The 25,862-nt window shown below is 38.3% G+C and overlaps 3 protein-coding genes across 8 annotated transcripts in view; 1 reads left to right on the top strand and 2 right to left on the bottom strand.

Moving 5' to 3' along the window:
- The window catches only part of LOC120476192 (E3 ubiquitin-protein ligase rnf213-alpha), an 83,218-nt gene extending 78,883 nt beyond the window's left edge, over positions 1–4,335 (bottom strand). For both annotated transcript variants that reach the window (XM_089128943.1, XM_089128944.1), the window contains exons 1-2: positions 4,178–4,335; positions 2,638–2,753 (exon numbers count right to left, since the gene is read on the bottom strand). In XM_089128943.1, coding sequence (XP_088985069.1) covers positions 2,638–2,740 — 103 coding nt within the window. In that variant the 5' untranslated portion in view covers positions 2,741–2,753; positions 4,178–4,335. The remainder of the gene's footprint in view (positions 1–2,637; positions 2,754–4,177) is intronic.
- Positions 4,336–7,500: 3,165 nt separating this feature from the next.
- Positions 7,501–9,187, top strand: LOC148982111 (serine/threonine-protein kinase pim-2-like). The gene is made up of 5 exons (XM_089128945.1): positions 7,501–7,595; positions 7,736–7,786; positions 7,893–8,274; positions 8,691–8,867; positions 9,090–9,187. The coding sequence occupies exons 1-5, from the start codon at positions 7,533–7,535 to the stop codon at positions 9,185–9,187; spliced, it is 771 nt and encodes a 256-aa protein (XP_088985071.1). The 5' UTR covers positions 7,501–7,532.
- Positions 9,188–12,357: 3,170 nt separating this feature from the next.
- LOC120465229 (guanine nucleotide-binding protein G(o) subunit alpha) lies at positions 12,358–24,454 on the bottom strand. Of its 5 annotated transcripts, none has more exons than XM_039654879.2 (10): positions 24,295–24,454; positions 24,073–24,193; positions 23,195–23,319; positions 22,429–22,521; positions 21,295–21,455; positions 17,052–17,180; positions 15,979–16,108; positions 13,874–13,948; positions 12,889–12,976; positions 12,358–12,666 (listed from the first exon to the last, which is right to left on the bottom strand). In XM_039654879.2, the coding sequence occupies exons 1-10, from the start codon at positions 24,328–24,330 to the stop codon at positions 12,476–12,478; spliced, it is 1,149 nt and encodes a 382-aa protein (XP_039510813.2). In that variant the 5' UTR covers positions 24,331–24,454; the 3' UTR covers positions 12,358–12,475. The 5 variants fall into 5 exon arrangements, with proteins under 5 accessions (XP_039510813.2, XP_039510814.2, XP_039510815.2 ...); XM_039654880.2 differs by having other exon boundaries at positions 13,874–13,945; XM_039654881.2 differs by having other exon boundaries at positions 23,228–23,319.
- Positions 24,455–25,862: the final 1,408 nt, after the last annotated feature.

Raw genomic sequence — 25,862 nt, 5'->3', positions numbered from 1 at the left:
GAACCGTTATTGGTATATGAATGGTAAATCATATGAAATGACCAACACGGGAGTGAGCCTTTATTAATGTTTATGGGATCTTTTACTTAAAACAGACAAATTGTTGTTCATTTATTTACTGTCTTTTTATTTAGGATGCGTTTTCCCCAGTTGAACATTAAAAACTTCTTTTTTTGTCAACTATTTTTTTTGGACATTAATATTTGCAAATTTTGTTTTGAACATGCTGATTTATAATTTGGTTAATTTAATAAATATGCCGCTATTACTGATATTTTAACTTTAATGTTGTTATAAACATTTATTTTTTATTCATTTATATAATTTACTTTCATAAGAGCGTTTTTTTGGATGTTTCCTAAGTAATAGTCTTGTAATAGACTTTCAGACTTGTGGGGTTACACTTAAGTTTAAACTACTTTACATTGTGGTGATTGTAATGCCTCTTTTTTAATGCAAAAAAATGTTTGTGTTTAACATGCTAAACATGTAACATTGGTGTTCAGATTTCTTTTGAAAAGAATAGTCTAGTACGACACTGATTTTGTTTAGTGTGCCACACTTTTGAAGATACATTATTTAAAGCCAAATATAGTGTTTAACGTAATTTTATTAAACTGTGGGCATTATTATTTTATGCTACTGCATTTTATAACATTTTAATTGTTTCAGTAAAAGTTGCTTTACAATGTTTAAGTTTTTGTGGTGTTTTCATAGTACCAGTACCAGTATGAAGAGGTGTAATGTTTTTGAGGATCAGCTTTAGAGTTGGTTATGTTTTTCTTTTTTTAATTTGTGGCATTTATACATTTTTAAGTAATTAACGTTTTTATAACTGAGGACATGATGATGTTGTAGTTTCTCTTATATGAAATTCCTTGGACACTCCTGGTGTTGGAGGTTTACTGTTTCAAGAAGGTGGAATCTGTTTAAAGATTTTAATAAATATACTCCTTTACATTGTTATTAAAAAAAATCATAGTAAATACAAAATGAATCATGGGGTTTAATCATGGTTTTTGTAGTAAAATCATAGGAATTACAAAATAATCATGGTCATTGAATTAAAACCATGGTTAATTTGTAGTTATTATAGTTTTACTATAAAAAACCATAACTAAATAATTGTTCAGTGTGTAGAAACTATGGGTTTTACTACAGTATTAATATAATAACTATGGATTTAGCTATTTTTTATGGGTTTATGGGTTCTCAATAGAATATTCAGAATTAATCACATGATTTTTGAAAATATAACTCTAATCAAATAACATTTGGAAAATGTTTTTTTTTATTACAACAAGCAACACTACAAAATTTGGCTTTGATCAGAAGAATAAAGTACATTTTAAATATATTTTATAATAATTGCTGTCTTGAAAAAATAGGATGTGGGACACACATGGAAACATCGTATGTTACAGTCAACACGAAATATCGTTCTCAGCCCAGTTTGGTTCTGTAATGTGAAGTGGAACTGGACGTTCAACAAGAATACAGATGTAGGGCAGAACTTGACTTCATTCATCGCAAATTTACCGAATGATAATAACCATCTAAATGCTTTGTATATTTTAAAGCACATTTCTGAAAATTTGACTAAATAAAATGCTAAATATTTTGCGTTTCCAGTTTCAAGCACCAAAAAGAACACACTGTATTTTCCAAACTAACACACACACACACACACACACGGCAGAGGTGTGTGCGCTGTACAGTGCTTTCGTTTCAGAAATTTGTTTAGGCTTGGCATTTAGAATAAATATTGTTTAAATGAACAGCACTATGTTAAGCACTGGTATTCCCATTCAAATGCTCAGTAAAGCAGCTTTACAGACAGATATCAGGAAAATAATGCAACAGAGTTTGTTTCTGCTGTACAGCAGCTCTAGAAGAAAATGTCCAGTAAGATTTTGATTGATTCATTTCTGGTGTAAAGATCATTAGTTATTGATTAGGGGCCACATATGATACACGGTTGGAGAGGTGTAGAAAAGTATTAGTGACATTGTGCTTTGGTGTCAAAAAATATATTTTGATCAATCCTTCCTCATCAAATAAGCAAGTTTGTGATTGATCAAGTAATGTTTGTGTTTAAAATGTGTTAATCTTTCCATTGGAGGCGGGGCTCTTCATGAGGACGAGGATGAGAAGTGGATTCAGACACTTCTGTCCCCATCCTGTGAGTGTGCACTGCACTAGATGTACTGTACACGCATGTTACATGCCCTGTCTAAATGTCAAAGTAAATTAAATCTGGTCTTCATTGCATTAAACTTGAATGGAAAGAAAAATATACACAAATAATCGTCAAAATAAGGAAATAAATAATTGTAAGAAACAATTGCAAAAACAAACGGTAGCAGTTTACAATAAGCTTCATAAGTTAACGAACATTAACTCACAAAGGGCAATACATTTGTTCGAGTATTTTATAATCTCTGTTGTTAGGTAGTTAAAATAAATCCAGCTGTTCATTGTTTGTTCATGTTAGTTCACAGTGCATTAACTGATGCTAACAAACACAACCTTTGATTTTAATAATGTATTAGAAAATGTTGAAATTAGAAGTATTGCTCATTCTCAGTTCAATGTAGACTAAAATCGTGGCGAGAGAAGTGTGATGCATGACCTCACCCGGCGCTGTGTCACGTGACTCTGACATCATCTTACAGCCGCACGCGCTGCAGAATCTGGGAGCCTTGTCTAAAGACTCGTGACTGCATTCAGGACACTTCATTCTAAACCGAGGTCTGCAGAGAGCAAACAAATGGGGTTAAAGGGGGATGTGCACACTTTTAAACAGCATAATAAATCACACACACACACACACAGACAAGGTCACATGAATTCCAAGAACTCCAGATTGCTTTCAATTTCCATTTCCTTATGAATCAAAGTTCATCATCTAGAAACTCAGTCAGGTTTGAAATGTCCCAGGAAAAGTGGAAATCATCTCACAAATGTGAAATACTGATCAATACTCAGGCCACCCCAGACCTTTCGACTTTCATTCAATCACTCGCAAACATACACGTTCTTGATGTCAAAAGACACATTTCAACTAGTGAAAACTATAATTCTTGTTATATGTAATTGTATTTTCACTAGTTAGATGTCACTAATGTAAAATGTAAATGTAAGCTGCCATTCAAAATCAATTGTTGATATCATTTTGCTTATTTTTTTTCTACATCATCATTAGGCAATTCAATATTTTTGTGAACTGTGAACTGGAAAGCATTTTGCAAACACATTTTCAGGCTCTACATTCTGTTTAGATGAGTCATGATGACACACACACGTTTTTTAATTATGTTTCTTAGCAAACCAACCAAGTCATTTTATAAAAGTAACAAGCCGCATGTTGCTCAACCCTCTTTGGGAATTGTGGGAAAAGCCCGCCTTTCCTGACTTCCGTGGACATTTTAATCAGAAACATAATCAAAAGAACCGATTAAAACAAATAAATTAGAACAGATAACACATACATTTAACGAAAATGAATATAGAAAATAAAAATAAATAAATAAAAAAAAACTTGTTGACTACATGTTGCCAAACGCCCAATAGAGGCCGCTGTCGCTCAAGTCACTGCAAACTAAAAGTATTGCGAGCAAGAATAAAACGTTCATAAAATGAAACTATAATAATTTATTGACAATACGAGTTTAATCATCAAGCGTAGATGGATATACAATATTTACACATACAATTGTTATAACTGTTATATTACTTGACCTCAGACTACAGTACATGACGTGTTTGAATGGTGAAGCTCTATTTCACAACAATCTTCTAATCTATAACCTGCTAAACAATACAAAACTTACACGTCTCACATATACTGTCAGCTTAATATCCCAGTCTGTGCCTAATAAGCTAGTATTATAACAGTAAAACGGCAAAACACACGGCCCGAAATAAACAAACACGATATAACGCTAGTTCACAGGCAAGCTAACCAGAAATCAGCTCTGACGAGTTTACTTAAAATAATAAAGAGCCAGTGCAAGTGTCATTATTTTAGCTGAAGAGATATGATGCATGATTTATTATTAATGGCCGATCCTGACGAACTCGCAGTCTGAGCTCTTCCTCGTGTGTGTGACATGCTAAAGCTAAACATTCACACAGATTATTATAAGGCAAGTGGAGCCTCAAGTTTGTGTCTTACCTGTAGTGCAGGTGTGCTCAGTTGTCACGGCTCAACACACACATGTCATCCGTGTTTTCGTTATTGACACTCACAACACAGATGTGATCATGTCCACACACTCCACTGTCCCGCAATGAAGACACTGAGGAAGTTCAACATCTGAACTTTCGTTTCGTGAAAAATGGGCGTGAGTTTCATGTTTATTCAAAACTAGAAGCCAATAAAACCCGTGGCTTCTTCAGAAATCATGAGGTGAAACTGATGTTTTAATAAACTGGCTGCTAAAACGGTCACGGTTATAAAATAAAACATAATGCATTGCAAATAATAAAATAAACAATAACAATTTAATTTTAATTTAATTTAAATAAATAATTTTAAAATTATTTTCCAAATAATTTTATGGAATATTGCATTATTCTAAAATGGTTTATCCATGCTCACCATTATTTATTTATTTAAATGAATGTGGAAAATGTAGGCCTAATCTTTATAAAAATAAAAATAATAATCCCTCTTGCAGCGATGGCATGAGGGCGGAGCAACACTCACATGACATCACAGATAGTAGCAAACCACAACCATCCCTTCAATTTCCAATGGACAAAATCACGTTTCATATACAGTTAAAATGTTGGACTGTTAAATTTAGCCACCAGTGGGTGCATAACTACTATGAAATATGTAGAAACTCTGGACATTTTTCGTTGATTTTTTAACCCTTTTGTGCAGGTCATTTAGGGTGTACACTAAAATGTGTTTTTCTATCAAAATAATGTTTTTATTTTAAACAAATGTAATGTCACCCACTAATGTTTTTTTTTCCTCTATAGTTTTGCAGTTTTAGGGGGATTTATTTCATTTAAAAAATGAATTTGCCTCAATTTGTAATAATTTAAACCGCCACTAGATGTCTACAGAGATCTACTCACTGGCTTCATTCATTCCAGATTTATGTTTGGACATTATAAAATCATTCTTACAATAAAAAAAGACTTTGTTTAGGATTTAACTGAAGTATCATTGTTTTGCAATTATTTCACAATATTAGTTAACCATAAACATGATGTTATGCGTGTTAAATGTGTATGTGTGTCATTCATTCATTTTTGTGTTTTGCATTGTAGCTGATTTTGTTTGTTTGGACAAATAATATAACAGCATTTTTTATTTGATGTCAAATCTCTGACCTTTGCCACTCAGCCATGGACTTCATAATCCTTTGCCTGGACTCATCATGAATTATTGCATTCACCTGTTTGTCATTACACTGCTTGTCTCGCCCTAACTTCTACCATGTTCTCGGTCATTTCTCATCGAGGTTTTGTAACTGTAACATTGCATGTCTGAGCACTCAATCCACTTTTGTGGATTGTTTGCAAGTGTTTTGACCATTTTCCTGGCATGACTATGACTCTGGATCTTAACAAAGAATTTATATAATATTACAGATCATAGATCTTGTTAAGCTCTAGACAAAGAGTCCACAATTATATTCTCTGGACCTTTCTTGTGCTTGATCACCAAATTATAGCCTTGTCCCATCAAAGACCAAAGCATCAGCCTCTGATTCTTGTACATGCGACTCAAAAACACTAAGGGATTGTGGTCCGGGAACACAAGAACAGGCAATAGGAGGGTGTAGTGGAGGGACCTCTTGCTAAACTGGAGAAAGACATAGAGAAAATGAAAAAATGTCCAAATGCAGTTTCCAATCACTTCTATCTTTATGGAAAAGTTCCTGTAGGCTACTCTTCAGCAGGGGCAGGCCCTCAATATTGTGAAAGTTATACATACTTGTACTCAAAAACATTTAATAGAAGACAAGTATTTAATACACGTAAAAATACTAAACAAAGCTATTTTATTACCCACTTTTTGGATGTGCAATGTTTAACTGATCTATAGTCTAAATTAAAATATATAGATGTTAAGCAATTATATTTTACACATGCATAATCTTGGATTTGAAAAAAAAACTGCACCAAAATTAAACTGAGAGGGGTTATTATAGCACTTCCGTATTGTTGTCCTACTGTATTGTTCACATTTCGCTTAAAAGCGTCTGCTAAATGAATAAATGAAAATGATTCTGACATTTGAATATAAAAGCATTATAAAATAATACTACAAATATTGTTTTTTTATTATTATTAAGTGAAGGGATAAGGTTGGATGTTTTAGAAACATTAGAATAGAAAACAAGCTTTTTTCAATGACAGGAGTTCAGCTTCAGTCTCACGCGCAATCAGTGATCTATGACGTCATAAAGAAGTTGAGGGTTTGTTTGTTTAACAGTGTCTGTCACCCGCGTGAAAACACATACCGTCTTCTCATTGTTTTTTCTGTAGTTCGTATGATAAAGTTACCCAAGTGGACAACTATTATCATGGCCCTGAAGAGAAAACATAGTTCCCTCGCTGAGGTGTACGACTCCCACGAGAGTACATCTTCAACATCCAGCACCGGCGCGGCTGAAAACCGTCAACCGTTTGAGGGAAACGAGATGCCGATGAGGAAGAGGAAGAGGACGGATAGTTTGGAGAAGCTGCCGTCTCTTCATTATCGTGACTGGTTACAGACCACTGCACCAATAAATGAGAGAAGTGCTGAGGGTAAGTCAAATGACCTTTACAAATCCATCCATGGTATCAAAATTAAACTTAAGTTTAATCAAGCAAATGATCAGACTTTTTGAATTCTAAGACATGTCTTAAATGTTCAACAACTATATAGCCTATAATGTGGGAAAAAATATTGGTAACATTTACAATAAGGTTCATTTATTAAACATTACACGAACTAACCATGAGCAATACATTTGTTACTGTTTTTGTTAATCTTTGTTAACGTTAGTTAATACAAATCCAGCTGTTCATTGTTTGTTCATGTTTGTTCACAGTGCATTAACTAATGTTAAAAAGATTTTAATAAAGTATTAGTAAATGTTGAAATTAACATTAACAAAGATTAACAAATGCTATAGAAGTATTGTTCATTCTTAGTTCATGTTAACTAATGTAGTTAACTAAAATATTTTAACAAATTAATCACCATAATGGGTGTATAATTATTATTTATTTGAAACATGCTTGTGTGTTTATATTTTTATATTCTCTGCTTTAGATCACAATTCTCTACAGGGCAGTGCCTGTGCCCTAGAGGATCATGGTCTTCAGAAACCTCCATCCAGTGGTCTTGTAGATCCACAGGTTCAAACCCCTCCATCTCCAGGACACACAGTAGACGTGACAACTGAGGGTGAGTTTACTGCCATATCTCAAACACTGCTGCCCATGCTTGACATTTTATGTCAACTATAATCATTAATCTTTTAACAGACGACATTCTGAGCCGCTTTGAAATCGGCAAAATGCTTGGAGAGGGAGGATTCGGCTCGGTTTATGAAGGGAAGCGCTTGGAGGATGGCCTTGAGGTACCGTATAGTGATTTTATCACTATATCTCACTATTTCCATTTCAAGTCCTTTTATTGTATATTATGTTCACTATGTAGTGCAATTGACATGTTGTAAATGTAATTGTAATGGGCAAAATGTTTTGTTTTGTTGATCAGGTGGCAGTTAAGTTTGTCAAAAAGTCAGAGAGCATGGAATACATCAACATTGTGAGTTAGAACATGAAAACATAACATTTTTCCAAAACTGGACAAATATTTGTATTCTAAAATTATATTGTTAAAATCTTGCAACCAACAATGATGTTTCTTCCAGCCTGGTCATCCTACACCCCTCCCATTAGAGGTCGGCCTGTTAACCCTAGTTAATCGGGGTCCCAAAGTTCGAGAGATCATTGAACTGCTGGACTGGCAGGACCAGCCTGACCAATACATCATGGTCTTGGAGCGTCCCTCACACTGCATAGATGTGTTTGAATTTTTGGATCATCATGAAGCAGGCTTCCTCGATGAGAGAACGGCACGGACTATCATGGCACAGGCAACAACGGCCGCTCACATGTGCTGTCGCCGCGGAGTTTTCCACAGCGACATCAAGTTGGAGAACCTGCTAATCAACACAGAAACACATGAGGTCAAACTGATTGACTTCGGGTGCGGAGATTTCCTGCAGGAGTCCGCTTATGACGACTTCTGTGGTATGTATTATGAATCAAGGTTTGAAAAGAGTTTTAGTTTTTAAAGTTAGACGAATATGTTCTCACTAAATATGCCTGGTTTGGCCATGGATTGATCTCACATTTAATGCTCCACACTTATGAATAAAAACAACTAAATTATTCATTTACTCTAATGGATACAGAAGGTGGAGGCGATACACTGGGCAACTTTTTTGAGCAATTTTGCAGAACACTTTCCTATTGAGAATGGGCAAAACATTTCTATCTGGATTCTTTAGGTTGGTCGTGTTCTTTAGGTTGGCTGTGTCTCGTCCGGTTGCCTGTTGACGGCAACATTGCCCAGCAACTTTGCTTTAATAAGTTGCCCCGTGTATCATCACCCAGAGAAAACGTGCTGGATTTCAAGCTTACCCATCGTTTAAATATCTTTCCAGGCACTGATGATTACTGTCCACCTGAGTTCGACACAGAGGGGAAGTACCACGCTAAACCAGCTACTGTGTGGTCTCTGGGGGTGCTCTTATTCCTATTGGTGCGTGGACGCTATCCAAAACCCAAAGACCTGAAGAGGATTTATGATGACACCTGGTCTAAGCCTGACTTGTCAAACGGTAATATGGCAATCATCTAAAAAAAATGGTCAATTAATTCTAAATCACCAAAATAGAACAAAAACACCAAAACCAGAAAGCTTTATAAAATATGGCTGTGTACGGTACACAGTGTACGTTACAAAAAACCCAGGAAGAATCCCGCTATAGTGTATATCGTAATAGAAAGACAACAGGTGTAGAGTTTAGGGTAATAATCAGACTCTCTTCCTTCATTCCCAGAATGCTGCGACCTGGTTCGATCCCTCCTGCGGAAAAACCCAAGCGAGCGGATTGGTTTGGGGAAAATCATTTTCCATAAATGGTTTAAGGTATTGTGACCTTAATAAGCTACAAATGAATTTGGACATACAGGTGAAACTCAAACTTTTCATAAGCTGTAAGACATAATCATCAAAATTATAACAAATATGGGCTTGAAATGTCTCACTCTGCATGTAATGAGTCTCTATAATATATTAGTTCTATAATATATTAGTTTGACCTTTTAAGTTGAATTACGGAAATAATTGATGAGTTTCACCTGTATATTAACATTTGGAAGACACCTTTTTTGTCCATTTGTTTAACATGTTCTTAGTTTATTGTGATAGAGGAGAAATCAAGGTCAAATCTCTTTTTTGTGTGATCTATGTATATCATCAGCCTGTTAGTGAGGGAAATGATAGTCAGAGGAAGAGTAGTTCTGGAGAGCAGGTTCTTCTTCACTCAGGTCAGGGTCAGACCTCTGCAGCCACTAGTGAGAGACACGCCGAGGGTAAATCCAACGAATTAATGTTTTCTGTTAATTAGAGCTCTGTAAAGTCATTTTCAGAAAGATGAATGGAAACATTCATTACATTATGTTAAAAATCCACACCGTCACACATTTTATCCAAAATCAGTTGAAGTTAGATTAAGGTCATGATCAGATTTTAATCATGTCGTCTATCGTTAAACACAGAAGAAACATCTTTTATCATTGGCCGAAAGAGAAAACGAAGTTCTCGCAGTGCTCAGGTGTTCGACTCCCATGAGGGCACATCGTCAACATCCAGCACCAGTGTGGCCGAATCCCATCAGCATTTCTGTGTTGGTGAGGGAAACGAGAGGCCAATGAGGAAGAGGAAGAGGACGGATAGTTGAGAAGCTGCCAGCAGCTCAGACCAACAGACATGAGAGACATCCGGAGGGTAAATGACCATTAAAAAATGTGTAACTGTTTTCTGTTTACTAGAGCTCTGTACATCATGAAGTCTGCTGTTAATAATGTTTAGTTATATACACGTTTCCATTTATGGTAACCTTCATTTATTTGGATAATTTTTCTGTTGCATAAGATGAAGTGCCATCAATGGGAACCAAACTGTTCAAGTCCAAAAGACAGTTTCAGTGCAAACTGTTCAAAGGGCTTTAAACGATTCCAGACGATGAATAAGGGTCTTATCAAGCGAAACGATCGCTCATTTAATAAATAAATAACAAAGTTTAAGTTTTATAAGCTGAAATGCTTGCCTTGCTCTGTTCTGTGCGACTCGAACGCGTTCATCAAAATGAACAAATCTTTTTCCTCTGAGTTGTTTGGTTCATTTAACGAACGAAAAGATACGGATTATCAGCAAAAGTTTTTTTTTAAAAGTGAACTACTCCTTTAATTACCCTATGTTACAAATTCACACCATCACACATTATATCAAAATCCATAATTTTTCACAAATTCATAATAATTTGTTAATGATTCATAATAAATTCATAATGTCTTACACATTTAAACTGATGGAACATTGAAGAACTTTTTTTTTTTTAAGAATTAATGTAGTAACTGAAGAATCACCATAATATGACTATTCAGTGTTGAATTATGCTTTTGTTTGATATTCTCTGCTTTAGATCAAACTTCTCCACAGGACAGTGCCCTCATGGTCATGATCATGGTCTTTAAATGTTTCCAGCCTCTCTTTCTCGAGGAATAAACCATGGTCCAGTGACTGCAGGAGCACAAAACTACAGTACGATATCCGGGGGAACACTGTAAATGTAGCCAATAGGATGGACAGCACAGGCGTGCTTGGAAAAATACAGGTAGATTCTTGATCTGACCTACATTGTGTGCCATTTGCATGTTTTTATTTTCAGAGGATCACATCTAGCTTGCTTCCTTCCTCAGGTCACTGAGCAGACGAGTCGGATCTTATACTGACGTTGGGCTATATGTGTTCCTGTCGTGGGATCATCAACGTGAACGGAAAGGGGGATCTCAAAACCTGAAGATTATTGGAGATCGACTGGGTTGTTGATCTGGACACACTGGCGCCAGCAACTCAAATCTGTGATGTTGATATTGTTGTAAGAGGTGGCCTACGAACTCCTGTGAGAGTCTTGAAGCTGACTTCTGCTGATAAAACTGCAAACTTTATTCAGTAAAAAAAAAAATTCTGACTCCAGGTCTTCATTCTTCATATCTGGTTCGGGGTCTTTGACTGTAAACCCCTTACACGATGAACTGAACGCGTAGTGCGGTTCTTGTTGACGCAAAGTTGAAAAGATCTCTCTTTATTAAGCTGAAATTCTCCTCTTTTAAATGAAGTAATTTATTTAAAAAAAGCAACTATTCTCAGTTGATGTAATCTGTATGAAAAGAGAGAGATGCCAGTCTTTTTCCTTTCACCTAATTATAGTGTATGGTGTGTTAATGTCACACGCCCACTGAGAGCGTGCGCTATTCAAACGCTAATGTTGAGGCAAGCTATGAAAACGGCCACATCAGCTGGATAAAACATCCAGTTTATCACAAATCTAACTTTACCTCGTGTTACTGCGCTGTGAGGAATAAATAATCATAATAATCCTTCAAAAAACAAGTTACCTCAGTTACCTGTTGCATTTCAAGGAGCACACGGATGCAGTCATTTATTCTTAAGTGCTGTGCTCTAATCGCGTTATTGAATAGTGTCTGTAAACTGCACAAAGACTGTTTAAATATTAAATGCGTGCACAGACAGACACTCGCACGCTAAATGCATTCCCTCCCGCTCCTACATTAGTAAGGCTACGGAGATTTGTTCTATGGGCTATGTGCACAATCGTAGTTTCGAACTTCCGCTTTTGTCAGAAGTTGGCATACCAGTTTCCGGTCTAATCACAGATATTCATCCCTGCATGTCCCACCGGCCTCGAGTCCCACGGAGGAACTCCTGAAGGATAAGACGAGTGACAAGAGAGAGGACCAGGTCTGCTGGGACATTTTTTTTTTTTTTTTTTTTAGTTTATGCAGCAGCCACTTTACGTTCATTTTGTTGGCAAAAAGCCTCCTAATGTGTGTGCACTAACTTGGATGACTAAGTGCAGAAGACAAATACAGAGTGTGAGTTATACTTGTCCTTTACATGTCACTTAAACCTTATGATTTTATGAATATATTCCCTTAAACAGCGCCAATACTTTGTTTAGTTTTGAACAGATCCACTTATTTACAGGAACTTTTCAGGTACACAAATTAAAGATACCTTAATTAAAATCTTAAAATATATTTATTGCTTTAAAATATGCTCTTCATGATCAATTAAAACCAAGCAATTTTACAACGGACACGGTAAAATACAAAAATAAAAATGTGCTAAATAAAAAGGTTATAGGAGCGCGGTGGTGTGCAGGTTGTGTTTGAGGACAGTGCTGATGATGGACTGGAAGGCCTCCTGTACGCTGGAGCGCTCTGTGGCGGTGGTGAAGTGAGGGAACACCACCTTTCCTGAGGCGGAGGCACACGTCACAAACTGATCCGTCACATACTGAGCAGCACAGCTCACATCACGCTCAGGACCTGCACGCACATCAATATCAGTTTCTCTGCTTTAAATTCTACTGAATATAAAAGAGAAGTGACAACAATGATGCACTTTAAACTACTAGTACATACAGTATGCTGTATAATTAATACAATTTATCTTTGTTAGTGCTACAAGCGTCATTTTCTCTTGCTCTTCTGTTGTTTTTTACGATTTAAATAATCATACAGAAACTAGATTGTGTAAAGAAAGTTTACCTTTGTAGTCTGGCTGATAAAGTCGCAGATGTCTCCCCGAATACAGTATTTTCTCAGCAAACAGATCAATTTTGTTCATAAATAAAACCTGAAAAAGAGTTAAAAAAAAATGCTCATTAGCCAAATTCTGACAAATTAATACAAAATGCTTTGTACACATTTGTGAATTTGTCAAGTAGATGAGTAGTTGTGCACACATTAATAAATAACACCAGGCCTATTCATTTATAGTTGTTTGTGTGTGGGTTATGAAATGCTTGAAAACCACAAAAATAAAGTTTAAAAATCCAAACGAATCAAATGAGATCGACTCAGAAAACACGCCAATGAATGAATGCGTGTCACCTGATCCACAATTGCACTTCTTTGTTGCATGCACAAATCATGATACACTAATTCAGAAGAAAACATCTGTATTCACAAAAATGTCTATTTTTACAAATAGTTGCACATTCATTTAATTCTCAAGTTGATTTGGTTGAGGAGGCATTTGGTTGTGGATAGTAACACACACCTGCAACATTTATCAAGTTCATGGATAATTGTGCATGCATTTATTAATCATTTTGAGACTAAATTCACCCCATAGCCCACTGGCGTGTTCGTGAGAAGAGCGACAGGACCTCTGGACTAACAATAACGTTATCTTTGTTAACGATGCAAATGCTCATGTTGTTCCAAACCTGTGGGGCTTTCTTTTAAAAGATGATGTTTTCAAGGTTTGAAACCAAACAAACGTTAGGCCCCATTGAGTTCCATAGTGTGAAGAATACAAAAACCAAATACAATGGAAGTCAATGGGAACCAGAAATGGTTTGGTCACCAACAGTCTTTAAAATATCTACTTTTGTGTTCAGCAGAAGAAACACTCATACAGCTTTGGAAGAACTTAAGGGAGAGTAAATGAAGGTTTTTTCATTTTTGGGTGAACTATCCCTTTAACAGGATTAAGTATAGAGTATGCAGGGCCTGAAGTGCAGCTCACCAGTGAAGCTCCTCTGAAGAAAGCACTGTTACACATGGAGCTGAAGCACTCCAGGCTTTCATGGAGACGGTTCTGCTGAGAAAAGAGATAGAGTTACAGGGATAACCTATTAAAAGCATAGATAATATAATGTCATATGAATTGACAACATTAAACTTGTATATTAAAGCTTATTTGCATTTATATTAACATGTTTAAACTGATTAGATATACTTCTGAGGTGCTTGTAAACATATAAAGTATGCATTGATTCAATGATATATTTCCTTTCAGCTGCCTCCTCAAACTCTTCATTCCTGCTTTTTATAAATGCGTTTAAATTCATGATATTTTTCACAAGGATCACTTGAATCTTCAGTAGAGTTAAAATGTTTTAGCTTACCTCAAGGGCATCCAAGATGTAGGTGTCTTGGTTTCCACAGCATTTTCAATTTTGATATTTTTAGGTCAAACCATTCTTGTCTGTTAGTCATATAATGGAGGTCTATGGTCACCACCTCAAAGAGCATGCACAGAGAAGTCCATATTAAACATGATTTAATGACTCGTAAATGTAAGTACACATTGATGGCCTAAGACACGAAACGAGCGGTTTGTGTGAGAAAACGAGCAGTATTTATATCGTTGTCTGCGCAAGCGTGCCGGAAGTGATCTCTCGTGCGTGTATGTCACTCATTGTTTACACAGATTTCAGAAGTGTTATCCTTCACTGTGAAGATCTAAACATATTTAGATATACAGGAAATCACAATTTCAATTTCGATAGACATTGACAACGTTGATTTTTTTTCGCAACCACACGAGAGATCACTTCAGGTGCTTTCCAGCGCTTGCGCAGACCGAAGCGCCCTCGCCCTCCGATCACTGTGGTTACAAGAGGTAAAAACGATATAAATACTGTTCGTTTTCTCACACAAACCGCTCGTTTCGTGTCTTAGGCCATCAATGTGTACTTACATTCACGAGTCATTAAATCATGTTTAATCTGGACTTCTCTGTGCATGCTCTTTGAGTTGGGGTCCATAGACTTTTATTATATGACTGACAGACAAGAACAGTTTGACTGAAAAATATCAAAATTGAAAATACTGTGGAAACAAAGACACCTACATCTTGGATGCCCTTGAGGTAAGCTAAAACAGATCAAAAATTAATTTCAAAGTGAACCATCTCTTTAAGTGCAGAATGCGTTACACACTAGCTAGTAGTTAGTGAGCTTCTAGTGTACTTTCTTGGTTAGTGGTTAGTTCACCCAAAAATGTTTATTCTGTCAGTAATTACTCTCCCTCATGTTATTCCAGCCCTGTAAGACTTTCGTTCATCTTCAGAACACAAATTAATATATTTTTGATGAAATCTATGAGCCGTCTCACTCCTCCGTATGCTTCTGGTAATTTCATAAAGACATCGTTAAAATAGTCCAAGTGACTACAGTGGCTCAACCTTAAGCTCATCAAGTGCTGAGAATACCTTTTGTGTGCAAAAAACAACTATTCATGTGTATGTCATCTGTGTGGGCCTCAGAGCGAGTTGACATAGTGTAACAGTGCAACGCTTCTGGATACGACAGTACGCAGGCTTACTATTGGCCACAAATAGTATACTCGATTGATAAATTTAAGATTGAGTCACTTGGACAGTGTGTTAACGATGCGTTTCCTTACTTTCTGGGCCGGCTGGTTTCACTTACAATAGAAGCCTTTGGAGGAGTGATCCAGCTTTCAGATTTAATCAAAAATATCTTCATTTGTGTTGCGAAGATGAACTAAAGTCTTACAGGGTTGGAACAACATGAGGGAGAATAATTACTGACAGAAGTTTCATTTTTGGGTGAACTAACCCTTTAAGTTCCAATTTAAGTGAGAACTTACGAATGACTGGTTCAACCCAACCCTGAACACCAGAAACAGCCTGGCTTTTTATCTCGAACTTGTCACTCTGTCAGCAACCAATGCATTGAGGGTCTATATACTGTATACAGTACGTTACATTCAATTAGTCTTACCTAAAGCATGTGGCAAACTGTGACAATCTGACTGAAATCATCTTGGGCTTTGAAAAGACAGGCTTGTAGAGTTGAACTGAAAATCCAGCATGTTTCTCACCTTGGAATGATGTTCATCAAGGTTTTGATCGTATCCACTAAGAGCCACCATGAACAGCACTGCTTGGACATTGTCAAAATAACTGTACCACTTCTTTCTTTCTGAACGCTGGCCACCAACGTCGATCAGCCTATAAACAAAAGATTAATGGTTACAAAAGATAACAGAAATGAGTCAAATGGTCTACTTCACCCGAAGAGCAGCTGAGGCATTATGGTTAAATAACTTAAAAGAATAGGATGAATGACTGCATAATTTGTATAGACATCACATATAAACAATAAATCTCTTTGAGAAAAACTCACAGTAAGATCCTCATATATACAATGAGCTGCCTTTCACTCGCCAACTACTTTTTATACAATACAACAGCCTGTTCCTCACAAGAGCAATCATATGACTAGCACAGAAGACTTGGGATACAGTGCATGTGTCTAAAGGGCAATTTTGTTGTTGATGATGATTTTGTGTTTTATGTGTTTGTGTTTTGTGTTTTTGGCGCTAACAGAACCTGGTCACCGCATGCTTTCTGTGGATGGAAATGAGCAACATTAACATGATAAACAACATCTGTTGTTATGAAAATTGAAGTGAATAGTCCATAAAGCAAATTTTGGGGTTAACGATACTCAAAGAAGTCCTACAACTGCCTTTATTCAATTTAACCAGAGCCATTGGAACCATTCTGCGATGAATCACTTTCAAATTAAAATTGGGGCTTAATCAAGATCCTACTAAAAACTAAAGAGCCCCTATTTGAGAGTGGATGAGTGGTGTGAGTTTTCAAAAGCTCCTCAGAAGATCGTTCAAATATTTCCCAAGCAGTTTTAGTTTAAACATGCACATGGGAACAGTCTGGCATTGCATCTCTGGCTGTATAAGTAAATATCTGGTGGTGATCTGAACCACTGAATCCTACAGGCAGAGGAGAAAATGGAAAAATTTCTCATCTTGGTCTTTGCAAGGGAAACTCTGAGGTTGTGGGTTTGGTTCTAAGATCAGAAGGGCCATTTTAAATATGGATGAAGCATGACAAATGTTTTGAGCTATGATAATATTGTAGAAATGTTTACCTGTAGAGTGAGTTGTTGACTCTGATCTGGGTTTCAACAACACCACGGGTCCGCACTCGAACTCTGAGAACATCCGTTTCAGTGGGAATGTAGTTCGGTGCGATGATACGACTAATGTTCTCAAAGAAACTAGAGATGTGGCACAGGAAACAAAGGCACAAATCAGACAACACACGCTTGGTTCAATTCAAGCGGCAACATTCTAATCTGAAAGATGAAGCCTACCCGGAAGTGCGATAAACTGCAATACATCTCAAATCCACTAGAGGCCGGTCCCAAAAGGGAGCAAATATCCATAGACGTCATGTTATAATGTCCGTTTTCACAGCCTAAATTCATATGTTTACAGTTTGGTCCCATGGACTTTTATTGTAATCTTCAATTTTTTTCTAACTCGTTAGTTTAGATCATATTTAGATATAAAACGTAGGACAAATAAGGGCGGTTAACTTTGATTGACAGCTGATAACGGGCTGCGCCGAGTGAATTTGACGTCTCGGCCATGATCTGACACAACCCACCTCTGTATCCCTTCTGAAACTTTTGTATTTTCCAAGATTTTCCAGTATGGCGCCGCCCATACCCCCCATAAATAGCTTCAAACCCGTTCTTCAGAGAGTCTATGTGTGATGTCACAGTAGTTTGTCCATGTTTTTTACAGTCTATGGTTCAGTTTCACACAAATTATGACAACTCTTCAACAAGAACTTAACTAATCCACACCCATCCTTGCCAAAACAATTGAACAGTGTGTGACAAAAGTCCTTTAAGTAAGCAGGGCGGGCCCTGGCCCTTACGGGTCGGCCCTCCTCAACCTCCATTCCAGAACCGCTGGGCAGTTCCCCATAGCTGGACTTGTGGCACAGCCCGGCCCTGGATCTAACTGACGGCCAGGGGAAAGCAGGTGAGATTGCAGGTCCGGTGCAGGTTGCTGGGGCGCTGGTGACGGTGCGGCCTGAGGAGTATGGGAAGCCTGCTGTGGCCTGTACATATCGGCAGCGGTGGAGGAGGGGACGATGGCAGTGGAGCCACCATTTCCTCAGTCTTTTAGCATGCCATCGTGATCCGTCACTAAGCATGAATGTGGCTGGGCCCAGCTGGCGGTGCACCCGACAGTGCTGGCTCCAGTATGAAGCCATCTTGTTGCCCCGATGTGGCCTATGTGCTCGAACCCAGTCACTTGCGGTAATAGCCGTGGCCTTGACCCTGTATTTCCGGTCAAAATACTGTTACTGTGTCTGTTTACAGCGGCTTTGGTCCGAGCCTGAGAGCTGCCGGCTGTAGGCACTGCCATGCCTTGTGCCTTAAGTCTGTCCAGTGGCAGTTCCATCTCCCGGCCCAGCATGAGGAGGGCTGGAGAGGCCCCGGTTGTAGCGTGTTGGCTGGCCCTGTAGAGCATTAAGGTTTGGTTGAGTGCTGTCCGGAATGTACACCGGACGCCATTCTTTAGGCTCTGGTTGAACCGCTCCACACCGTCATTTGCTTGTGGACTGTAGTATGCTGTGCGGATGTGTTTGATTCCCCCATCACTGAGGAACTGAGAAAAGTCTGCAGAGATGAACTCCGGTCCATTATCTGTTGTGATGGCGCGAGGCATGCCCCAACGCAGGAACAAGACTTCTAGAATTGTCTGTGATGACCTGGGTTGTGACCGTTCCAGCTGGAACCACTTCAGGCCATTTCGAATGGAGGTCGTACAGCACCACAAGGAAACGCTGATGATGGGGAATTCCACGGCCATGGATCTCTCCCCAGATGTCAAGCCCATGGGCGGGACGGCCATGGAACCGGCTGCAGAGGGGTTGGCACTGGAGGCCCAGTTTTCCCACTAAGGAGGCATGGCACACAATCTTTAATGAGGGCTTCAATATCGCGATTGATGCCTGGCCACCAGATGAGATCTCGGCTTCGCTGTTTGAGTTTAAAAATGCCTAGGTGCCCCTCGTGTGCTATGGATAGCACGCTGGCCCGCAGGGTACAGGGCACCACGGTGCACAAGGCCCTGGAGACACAAACATCACCCCAACATGAAAGTTCATCACGCACCCTTGTGAGTGGCATGAGCTCGTCACAAACCTTTGCTGGCTATCCAGAGCGAATGTACGTGCGTAGTGAGGACAGTGTGGGGTCATGCTCGGACTCATGCTGCAACTCCTCCAATGACACGGCCGACTGCAAGGGCAAGCATGTGAATTAATTCAGTCTCTGTGTGCTCGTCAGGGAAGACCTTAGGTGTGGGGGCATCGATGGAACGAGAGAGTAAGTCGGCGACTACATTGTCCCTTCCGGGGGTAAATTTCAGTACATAGTCATATTGCCTCAGCCTTTCCCCCCATCTGTGCAGGCGCAGGGGTTTGTGACCGGATCCAGGTGGCGTCAACAATGCGGTAAGGGCCTGATGGTCAAACATGAGGGTGAAATGCCGTCCGTAGAGGTAAAGGTGCCACCTCTCTGAAGCCCAAACACAGGCAAGTGCCTTACGTTCACCCACAGAGTAGCGTTGGAGGCGAAGGCTACAGGTCTCTCCCCCCATCCTGCACCTGTGAAAGGACTGCACCAATAGCCCGATCTGAAGCATCACAGATGACTAGAGTCAGACATTCAGGGTTGAAGTGGGCTAGTACAGGAGGTGTTGTGAGCTGGGCTTTCAGTGTTTGTACGGCCTCAGAACATGCCGTAGTCCAGTGCCATTGCTCTTCTTTTTTAAGCAGCTGGCGGAGGGGTGCAGCGGTCTGTGAGTGGTGGGGCAGGAAACGGAGGTAGTAGGCCGTGACGCCTAAAAATGAGGCCACTTGAGAGGCTGAGGTTGGCTCGGGAATCCTGTGTATGGCATCGACATTGGACTGTAGAGGGGAAATCCCTTTGGCTGACAAGCGGAACCCAACAAAGTCGATGGCTGGGGCAGCGAAGCAGCATTTTTCTGGGTTCAGATTCAGGTTGTTCTGACGTAGGGCTTGAGCCACCCTCTGAAGTTGCTTGTTGTGTGTCTCGATGTCTTGGGCATGAATAACAACATCATCCAGAAAGACTGCTACCCCAGGGATGCCGGCCAGTATTGTGCTCATCACCTTCTGAAATGCGGAGCTTAATCCAAAGGCCATTTGAATGTACCAGAACACCCCAGCATGCGTCATGGAAGCCGTGCGGTCCCTGCCGGCTGGGTGGAGTGGTACCTGCAGGTAGCCCTGACGCAAGTCAAGCTTTGTGAAGACAGTTGAGCCATGAAAGTGTGCAGTGAGCTCCTCTGAGGTGGGCAGATGATATCGGTCTGGAATTCAACAAGCGTAAGTCCACGCATATTCTTATTCCCCCAGATTTTTTCTTTGCAATGACTAGGTTTGAAATCCAGGGAGCAGAGTTGACTGGTTCAATAATTCCCATGTCCAGCAGTGTCCCAAGTTCGCGGGTGACCTCATCTCTCAATGCAAAGGGGATCCTGCGCAGGGGCTTGATGACTGGTGACACGAAGGCTGAAAGACAGCCTAGGCCATCGAACAGAGCCGGCCACCTTTGCTGCCAAGTGGAGGTGATGGTGAATGTCGGAGCCAGCATCATCCCGGAGCGTGAACCCCAGACCTGTGAACAGGTCCAGACAATGGCGGACAATTTCCTCTTGTCGGTAATGTCATCAAAGCCTAAAGCGTCCAGGTAGACTGTGAACCTCTCCGGCCAGTTTGTCCATGGAACTGGAGGATCTCCGGGGACGGCAAGAAAGTGTGCAGGTGGGGGTAAACCAAATTGAGCCATCCTCGTTGCCAATCTTATGTTTACAAAAGAGCCGAGACACACAGAAACCGTACTACATGTTTTTTACTGAACTTCCTTTTTCCTCTCACACCCACACATGTGCACCATAAACATCGTGCAGCTGATTCTATAACCACCAACACAGCTAGTTTACTTCATAATAGTAGCCCCCTTGTTATTTTCCTAGCAGTGTGTAAATAAATGATTTCAGTTAATTATGTGAACACAACATGTCCTACTCCATTTTATACTATAAAAATGGTTTGTAGAGAACAATGCGAATTATGACAAGTCACTTGTCTTCATTTGTTGCTTTGGATAAGGTCTCTTTAGAAAAAACTGTCTACTAAATGAATAAATGTAAATGTAAGACAATATGTATTCTTAAAGACTTAAAATCCAAAGTTAAAATTGGAAAATGAGTTGGTTAAATGAAGATTTCATTTAGTAAATGTCAGCGAAGTAAATTACACAGAGTAATATATCTAGCACTCACTAGCGAGCTGAATCGTTGAGCTGGAACTCGTGTCCTCGGGCCACTGCGGTCCTGAAGCCCAGATCCCCCCACAGTCTGCAGAACGCATGAGCCACGAACGGCAGCAGCTCCAGATCCGGTCCCACACAGCACTCGCACGACAGAACCGCACGCGCATGACACTGAAGAACACAAGACCATCAATCTGGGCTCGGCAAAACCTCATGGCCTGGTCATGAGGTTACAAATAAGGTTACTTAACCCTCATCCTTCCCTCGCGTTCTGTAACAAATCCTTCTCTCGCAGGTCAAAATGACCCAAAGCCCTAAAATTCTATTATTATTATTATACAAGCTAATTTAAGCTATTTATAATATAAGCTATTTTTCAGTGCAATTTTATTTTATTGACCTTTAAATTAGCAGATTTGAAAAATAAACTTAATTTCAACTTAAATTCAAAATAACACTATTTCATGCGTAACCATTTTCAGCTCAAAATATCTTACATTGGGTGTCTTTGCCGACCTCTTGTGGAAAAAAAGATAACATGATATTCATGACTCTTGCCACTGATGGCCTCATGAGCAGTTTCTCTGGGTCCTAAAGTTTTAGTATTTTTAGATTTTTTTATGTGTACTGAAGCATTCCTCGATCTCCATTCATTCCTAAGGGGGTCAAACTGACCGGCGAGGGAAGGATGTGTTACTTCTTTAAAATTCAGCCACAAAACTCCTCAAATCCATTCAATTTTATTTTGTGTATTCATGGTTCAAGTGAGACAGAAGTCATGGGGTCTTGGACCAGAGGGAACGATTAGGGTTAAATTGGATCATATTATGTCAAAAGCATTTTTGCAGCATTCAACTCACCCATTAGATCTGGGTAAATTGTTTAATAATGTGGATTACAAATGATGGTCACCCAGTCTCAAAGGTCATGCTACATACGTGCAGCATATTCCCTTGGCGAGGATATTGTTGCTTGTGTATAATATTTTATTTAAGATTATTGCAATATTCTCCAACAATCCTTTGGTTTGGAGAGGTCAGAAACATACAGTGGCAAGATATTAATAAGCCAATTCAGTGTTGGGTCTAATACAGCTGCTATGATCATAATGACCACTTCTGAAACACTAGTCTGTGTGACTCACCTTGTTCTTCTTGTTAGACAGATTAATACGCAGCATTCCCATGCCATGCAGGACAAACTTCAGAGATGTCAGCAGGTTATCCAACACAGCAGCCTGAAGATTTGGAAGAAAACAATAACCTTAAAATTACAAACCAAGCTTTTGGAGAATACGACATAGCTTTTATATGCAAAGTAAGTTACTAATCCTGTAGTTACAGCAGAATCAAGTACGGTTTATGGATCATATTTATTATAGAAGCGTGACATACTTTCCAGTAATTGCACATTATTATGTTTAATATCAAACATTTCTAAAGGCAGCACAAAGACTAAAGTTATGTTTATCATCAAATGTTGCTGTGTTTGCTATTCATTTTACAACTGTTTTTCTTTTTTTGTTGTTAAGATATAAAATCAATATTGGGCTCAAAACACAGCCCTACTTTCTAACTTGTATGTTCTTTAACATTTCTGATGGATGTAATATGAGAGTTATGAACTGTGGCATGTTGTGTACATATACATTCATGTTCCATGCTCTAATGTTTACATAGATCCCAGGTTATTTTGCTTCAAGACAAACATTTGATTCATTTGTACATTTTTTTCTCTCTCAAATATTTGGGTAAAATCAGCATATGAACGTTTTCGTGAACAAATCATGATTCGTGAATAACTTTCATTCGAAAACATTCTAAATTTAAGATTTTCTTTGGAAAATAAAACCACTCGTATGTAAAAAAAACCCACATATACCCCGCCAAATACTGAATGCCAAGACTAACACTGTCATTCAGATGAACAGATGAATGCTGCACCTTGAAGCTGAGGAGTTCTTGTTTGTTAAAGCCATGGCTGTAGATAATCTTCATCTGTTTGACTAATGTGCTTTTGCCGCTCTCGGGAGTACCTATAAGTTTGAAAGAATATATTGCAGAGAGCACACAAAAGTATATAAATAAAATGCCAATGAATAACTTTTCAGCCTAATGGTAATAAAACTCTTACATACTAGGGGTCAAATAAACACTTCTGATTTGTGAAAGATAAAACCACTTGAGTCCTTAAGGAACTCAAGAAAAGATGTCTGTGCTGATTATTAGAATAATAATAAATCTTTTAAAATAGGGAGTTATGCTACATTCAAGAGGGTTCAGACTTTGATTCATAAACTTTTGTTATCCATGTCCATAGAGCGTTTTGCATAATCCAAAATGGAAACAATCCTATTGGGTTTTTGTCAAGAGAACCAGTGTGATGCGAACTGCTGGTTGAAAAAACTAAATTAGACATTATTTTATTTAATACTACCTTTGTTTTTGCCATTCCAATCGATTTATGTTGTTTTTATTCTGTTTTTTTAATATATTTGACACATAATTGTGATCAACATGTGACCGTGCCGTCTGATTGCCTGAAATTAATCGAGATATGAATGGGACATTTAACTTAATTTGGGATATTCCTCGTCCAACCTCGTCTGAAACGCAGCATTAGCTTTGAGTTCTGAAGCTTGCATGTTTTTTCTTATTGTAGTAGAGTAACCTATTATAATTATTATAATTCTGCCGAAGACTTTTAAAGCGCACAGTCTCCTTCAAACACTGTCATTCACTGATTGCATATTGTAATTTTTTGGATTGCGCGTGCATTGTGTGACTACCCAGAATAAGGACCCTGTGCGCGTGCAGCTCGCGCTCTATTCGCACGCTCTCTTGGTGGTTGAAGGATCTCTTCTCTTCTTTCCTCGGTTTCACACACTTCTGCATCGCCGCGTAGCAAGCCTAGAGATGAACGACAACTCGACATCAACTACTACTCAAGTCAGCATTGCCTTTCTTCTCCTCCTTTTTCTTCTTAAAGTATAACTCCAAATTTCACTTACCTGCAAGGATGTTGGAAAGTCAAAACACCGAAACATTTCTAAAACTATAGAGTTAAAATCGTGTTTAAAACGCCAGATATTTGCGGTAACCTTCGCGCACCACACCTGTTCAACACTGCGATTCGGGGACGTGACGTCACATAATTAGGGAACATTTTAAAGTCGACTTGAAACGGAAGTTGCGACACTTTTTAGTTTCTGATTGTGACGTTTATACTTGAGTGAAACGGCTTCTCAAACAAGAAAAAATGTTCGGCGAGATTTGATTTTGTCCATCGGAAATTGAATGGTCAAAAAAAATAAAATAAAATAAATAAATAAATAAAAATAAAAACCCAGACCATTGGGCTATAGTTAAATTATTTGAATGATTTATGTGAACTTAATCGTATGTCACATGAATGTAACCCTATTCAACCAGATAAGGTATAAACCTTATCTGGTTGAATAGGGTTACATTCATATGACATACGATGATGTTATGATCGATTTTATTTTCTAAAATTAAAATGTTTTCATTTGAGATAATCTCAAATGAAAACATTTTAATTTTAGAAAATAAAAATAACTCACCACAATGTGGTTATTGATGATATATTTTAACATTTTGTGAAAATGTTTTAGACTTCAAAGTATTTCATTTCCAAGGACATACAAAAAATATTTTATTCATATTCATTACAAGTTTGCCACAACACACATCTTTCTGATTACAACAGAAATCATGTGCTAATTTCCTCTGACAAAAAACTTTTACATAACCAACCAGCATCGCGTAATAATTACCTGCTTAAAAAATAACAACATCCAATTAGCAACCTTTTAAGTTTTAAATAGATTAAAATCAATCAATCAATCAATCCATTTAATAAAACTTAATGAAGTCAGATCAAAACCGACTTAAATAATCCTTGAAACCATAATGTCAGAGAGATTTCTTGTTTAAAATATTACCTAGTTATTATTAAACACTTTATTTAACATGTCACATTAAAACAGAGTTGGTTAGTTAGGTTTCAGTCATTTAGGTTTCTGTTCATAAGAATGATCATAACATCAGTTCTGTCAAGAACTGTCATCACTATCGTCAAATACGATTGACAATTAGCATACAGTTAGGTTCTAATCATAATGCCGAATCCTGACTGGACAAAATAATTACGCCAGAACTACGCTTGATGTTTTAATAATTGGGCTATAATAATTGGGTAGCACATCTGCATATTCACATGGGCTTTAGGTTTGTGGTTTAAAATATTTTAATATTTAGAAACAAGTTCCAAGGATGGCGTATAATGCCGAATCCTGACTGGACGAGAGGTGGAGCTGGGGAGGGAGGGAGGTAATGAGCTGTTGGATGTTGAGACTCTTCTTGGATGAGTTAAAATGTTGATCTAAAATATATATATTTTTTTTAAATCAGTCCAAGTAACATACAACACAGTAACCCTGGATCAGCACTTTTACTCTAAAGGACTATTATTATTTAATTTCAAAATGCATTTAAAACAGATTCTTTGAACATCTCAGTTTAAAGGATTATTATCCCCCCCAAATTAAAACTTTGC

The sequence above is a fragment of the Pimephales promelas genome, chromosome 3 (genome assembly GCF_988280905.1).
Source record: "Pimephales promelas chromosome 3, fPimPro1.hap1.1, whole genome shotgun sequence".
Taxonomy (NCBI): domain Eukaryota; kingdom Metazoa; phylum Chordata; class Actinopteri; order Cypriniformes; family Leuciscidae; genus Pimephales; species Pimephales promelas.
This window is presented reverse-complemented; position numbering and strand designations above follow the sequence as displayed.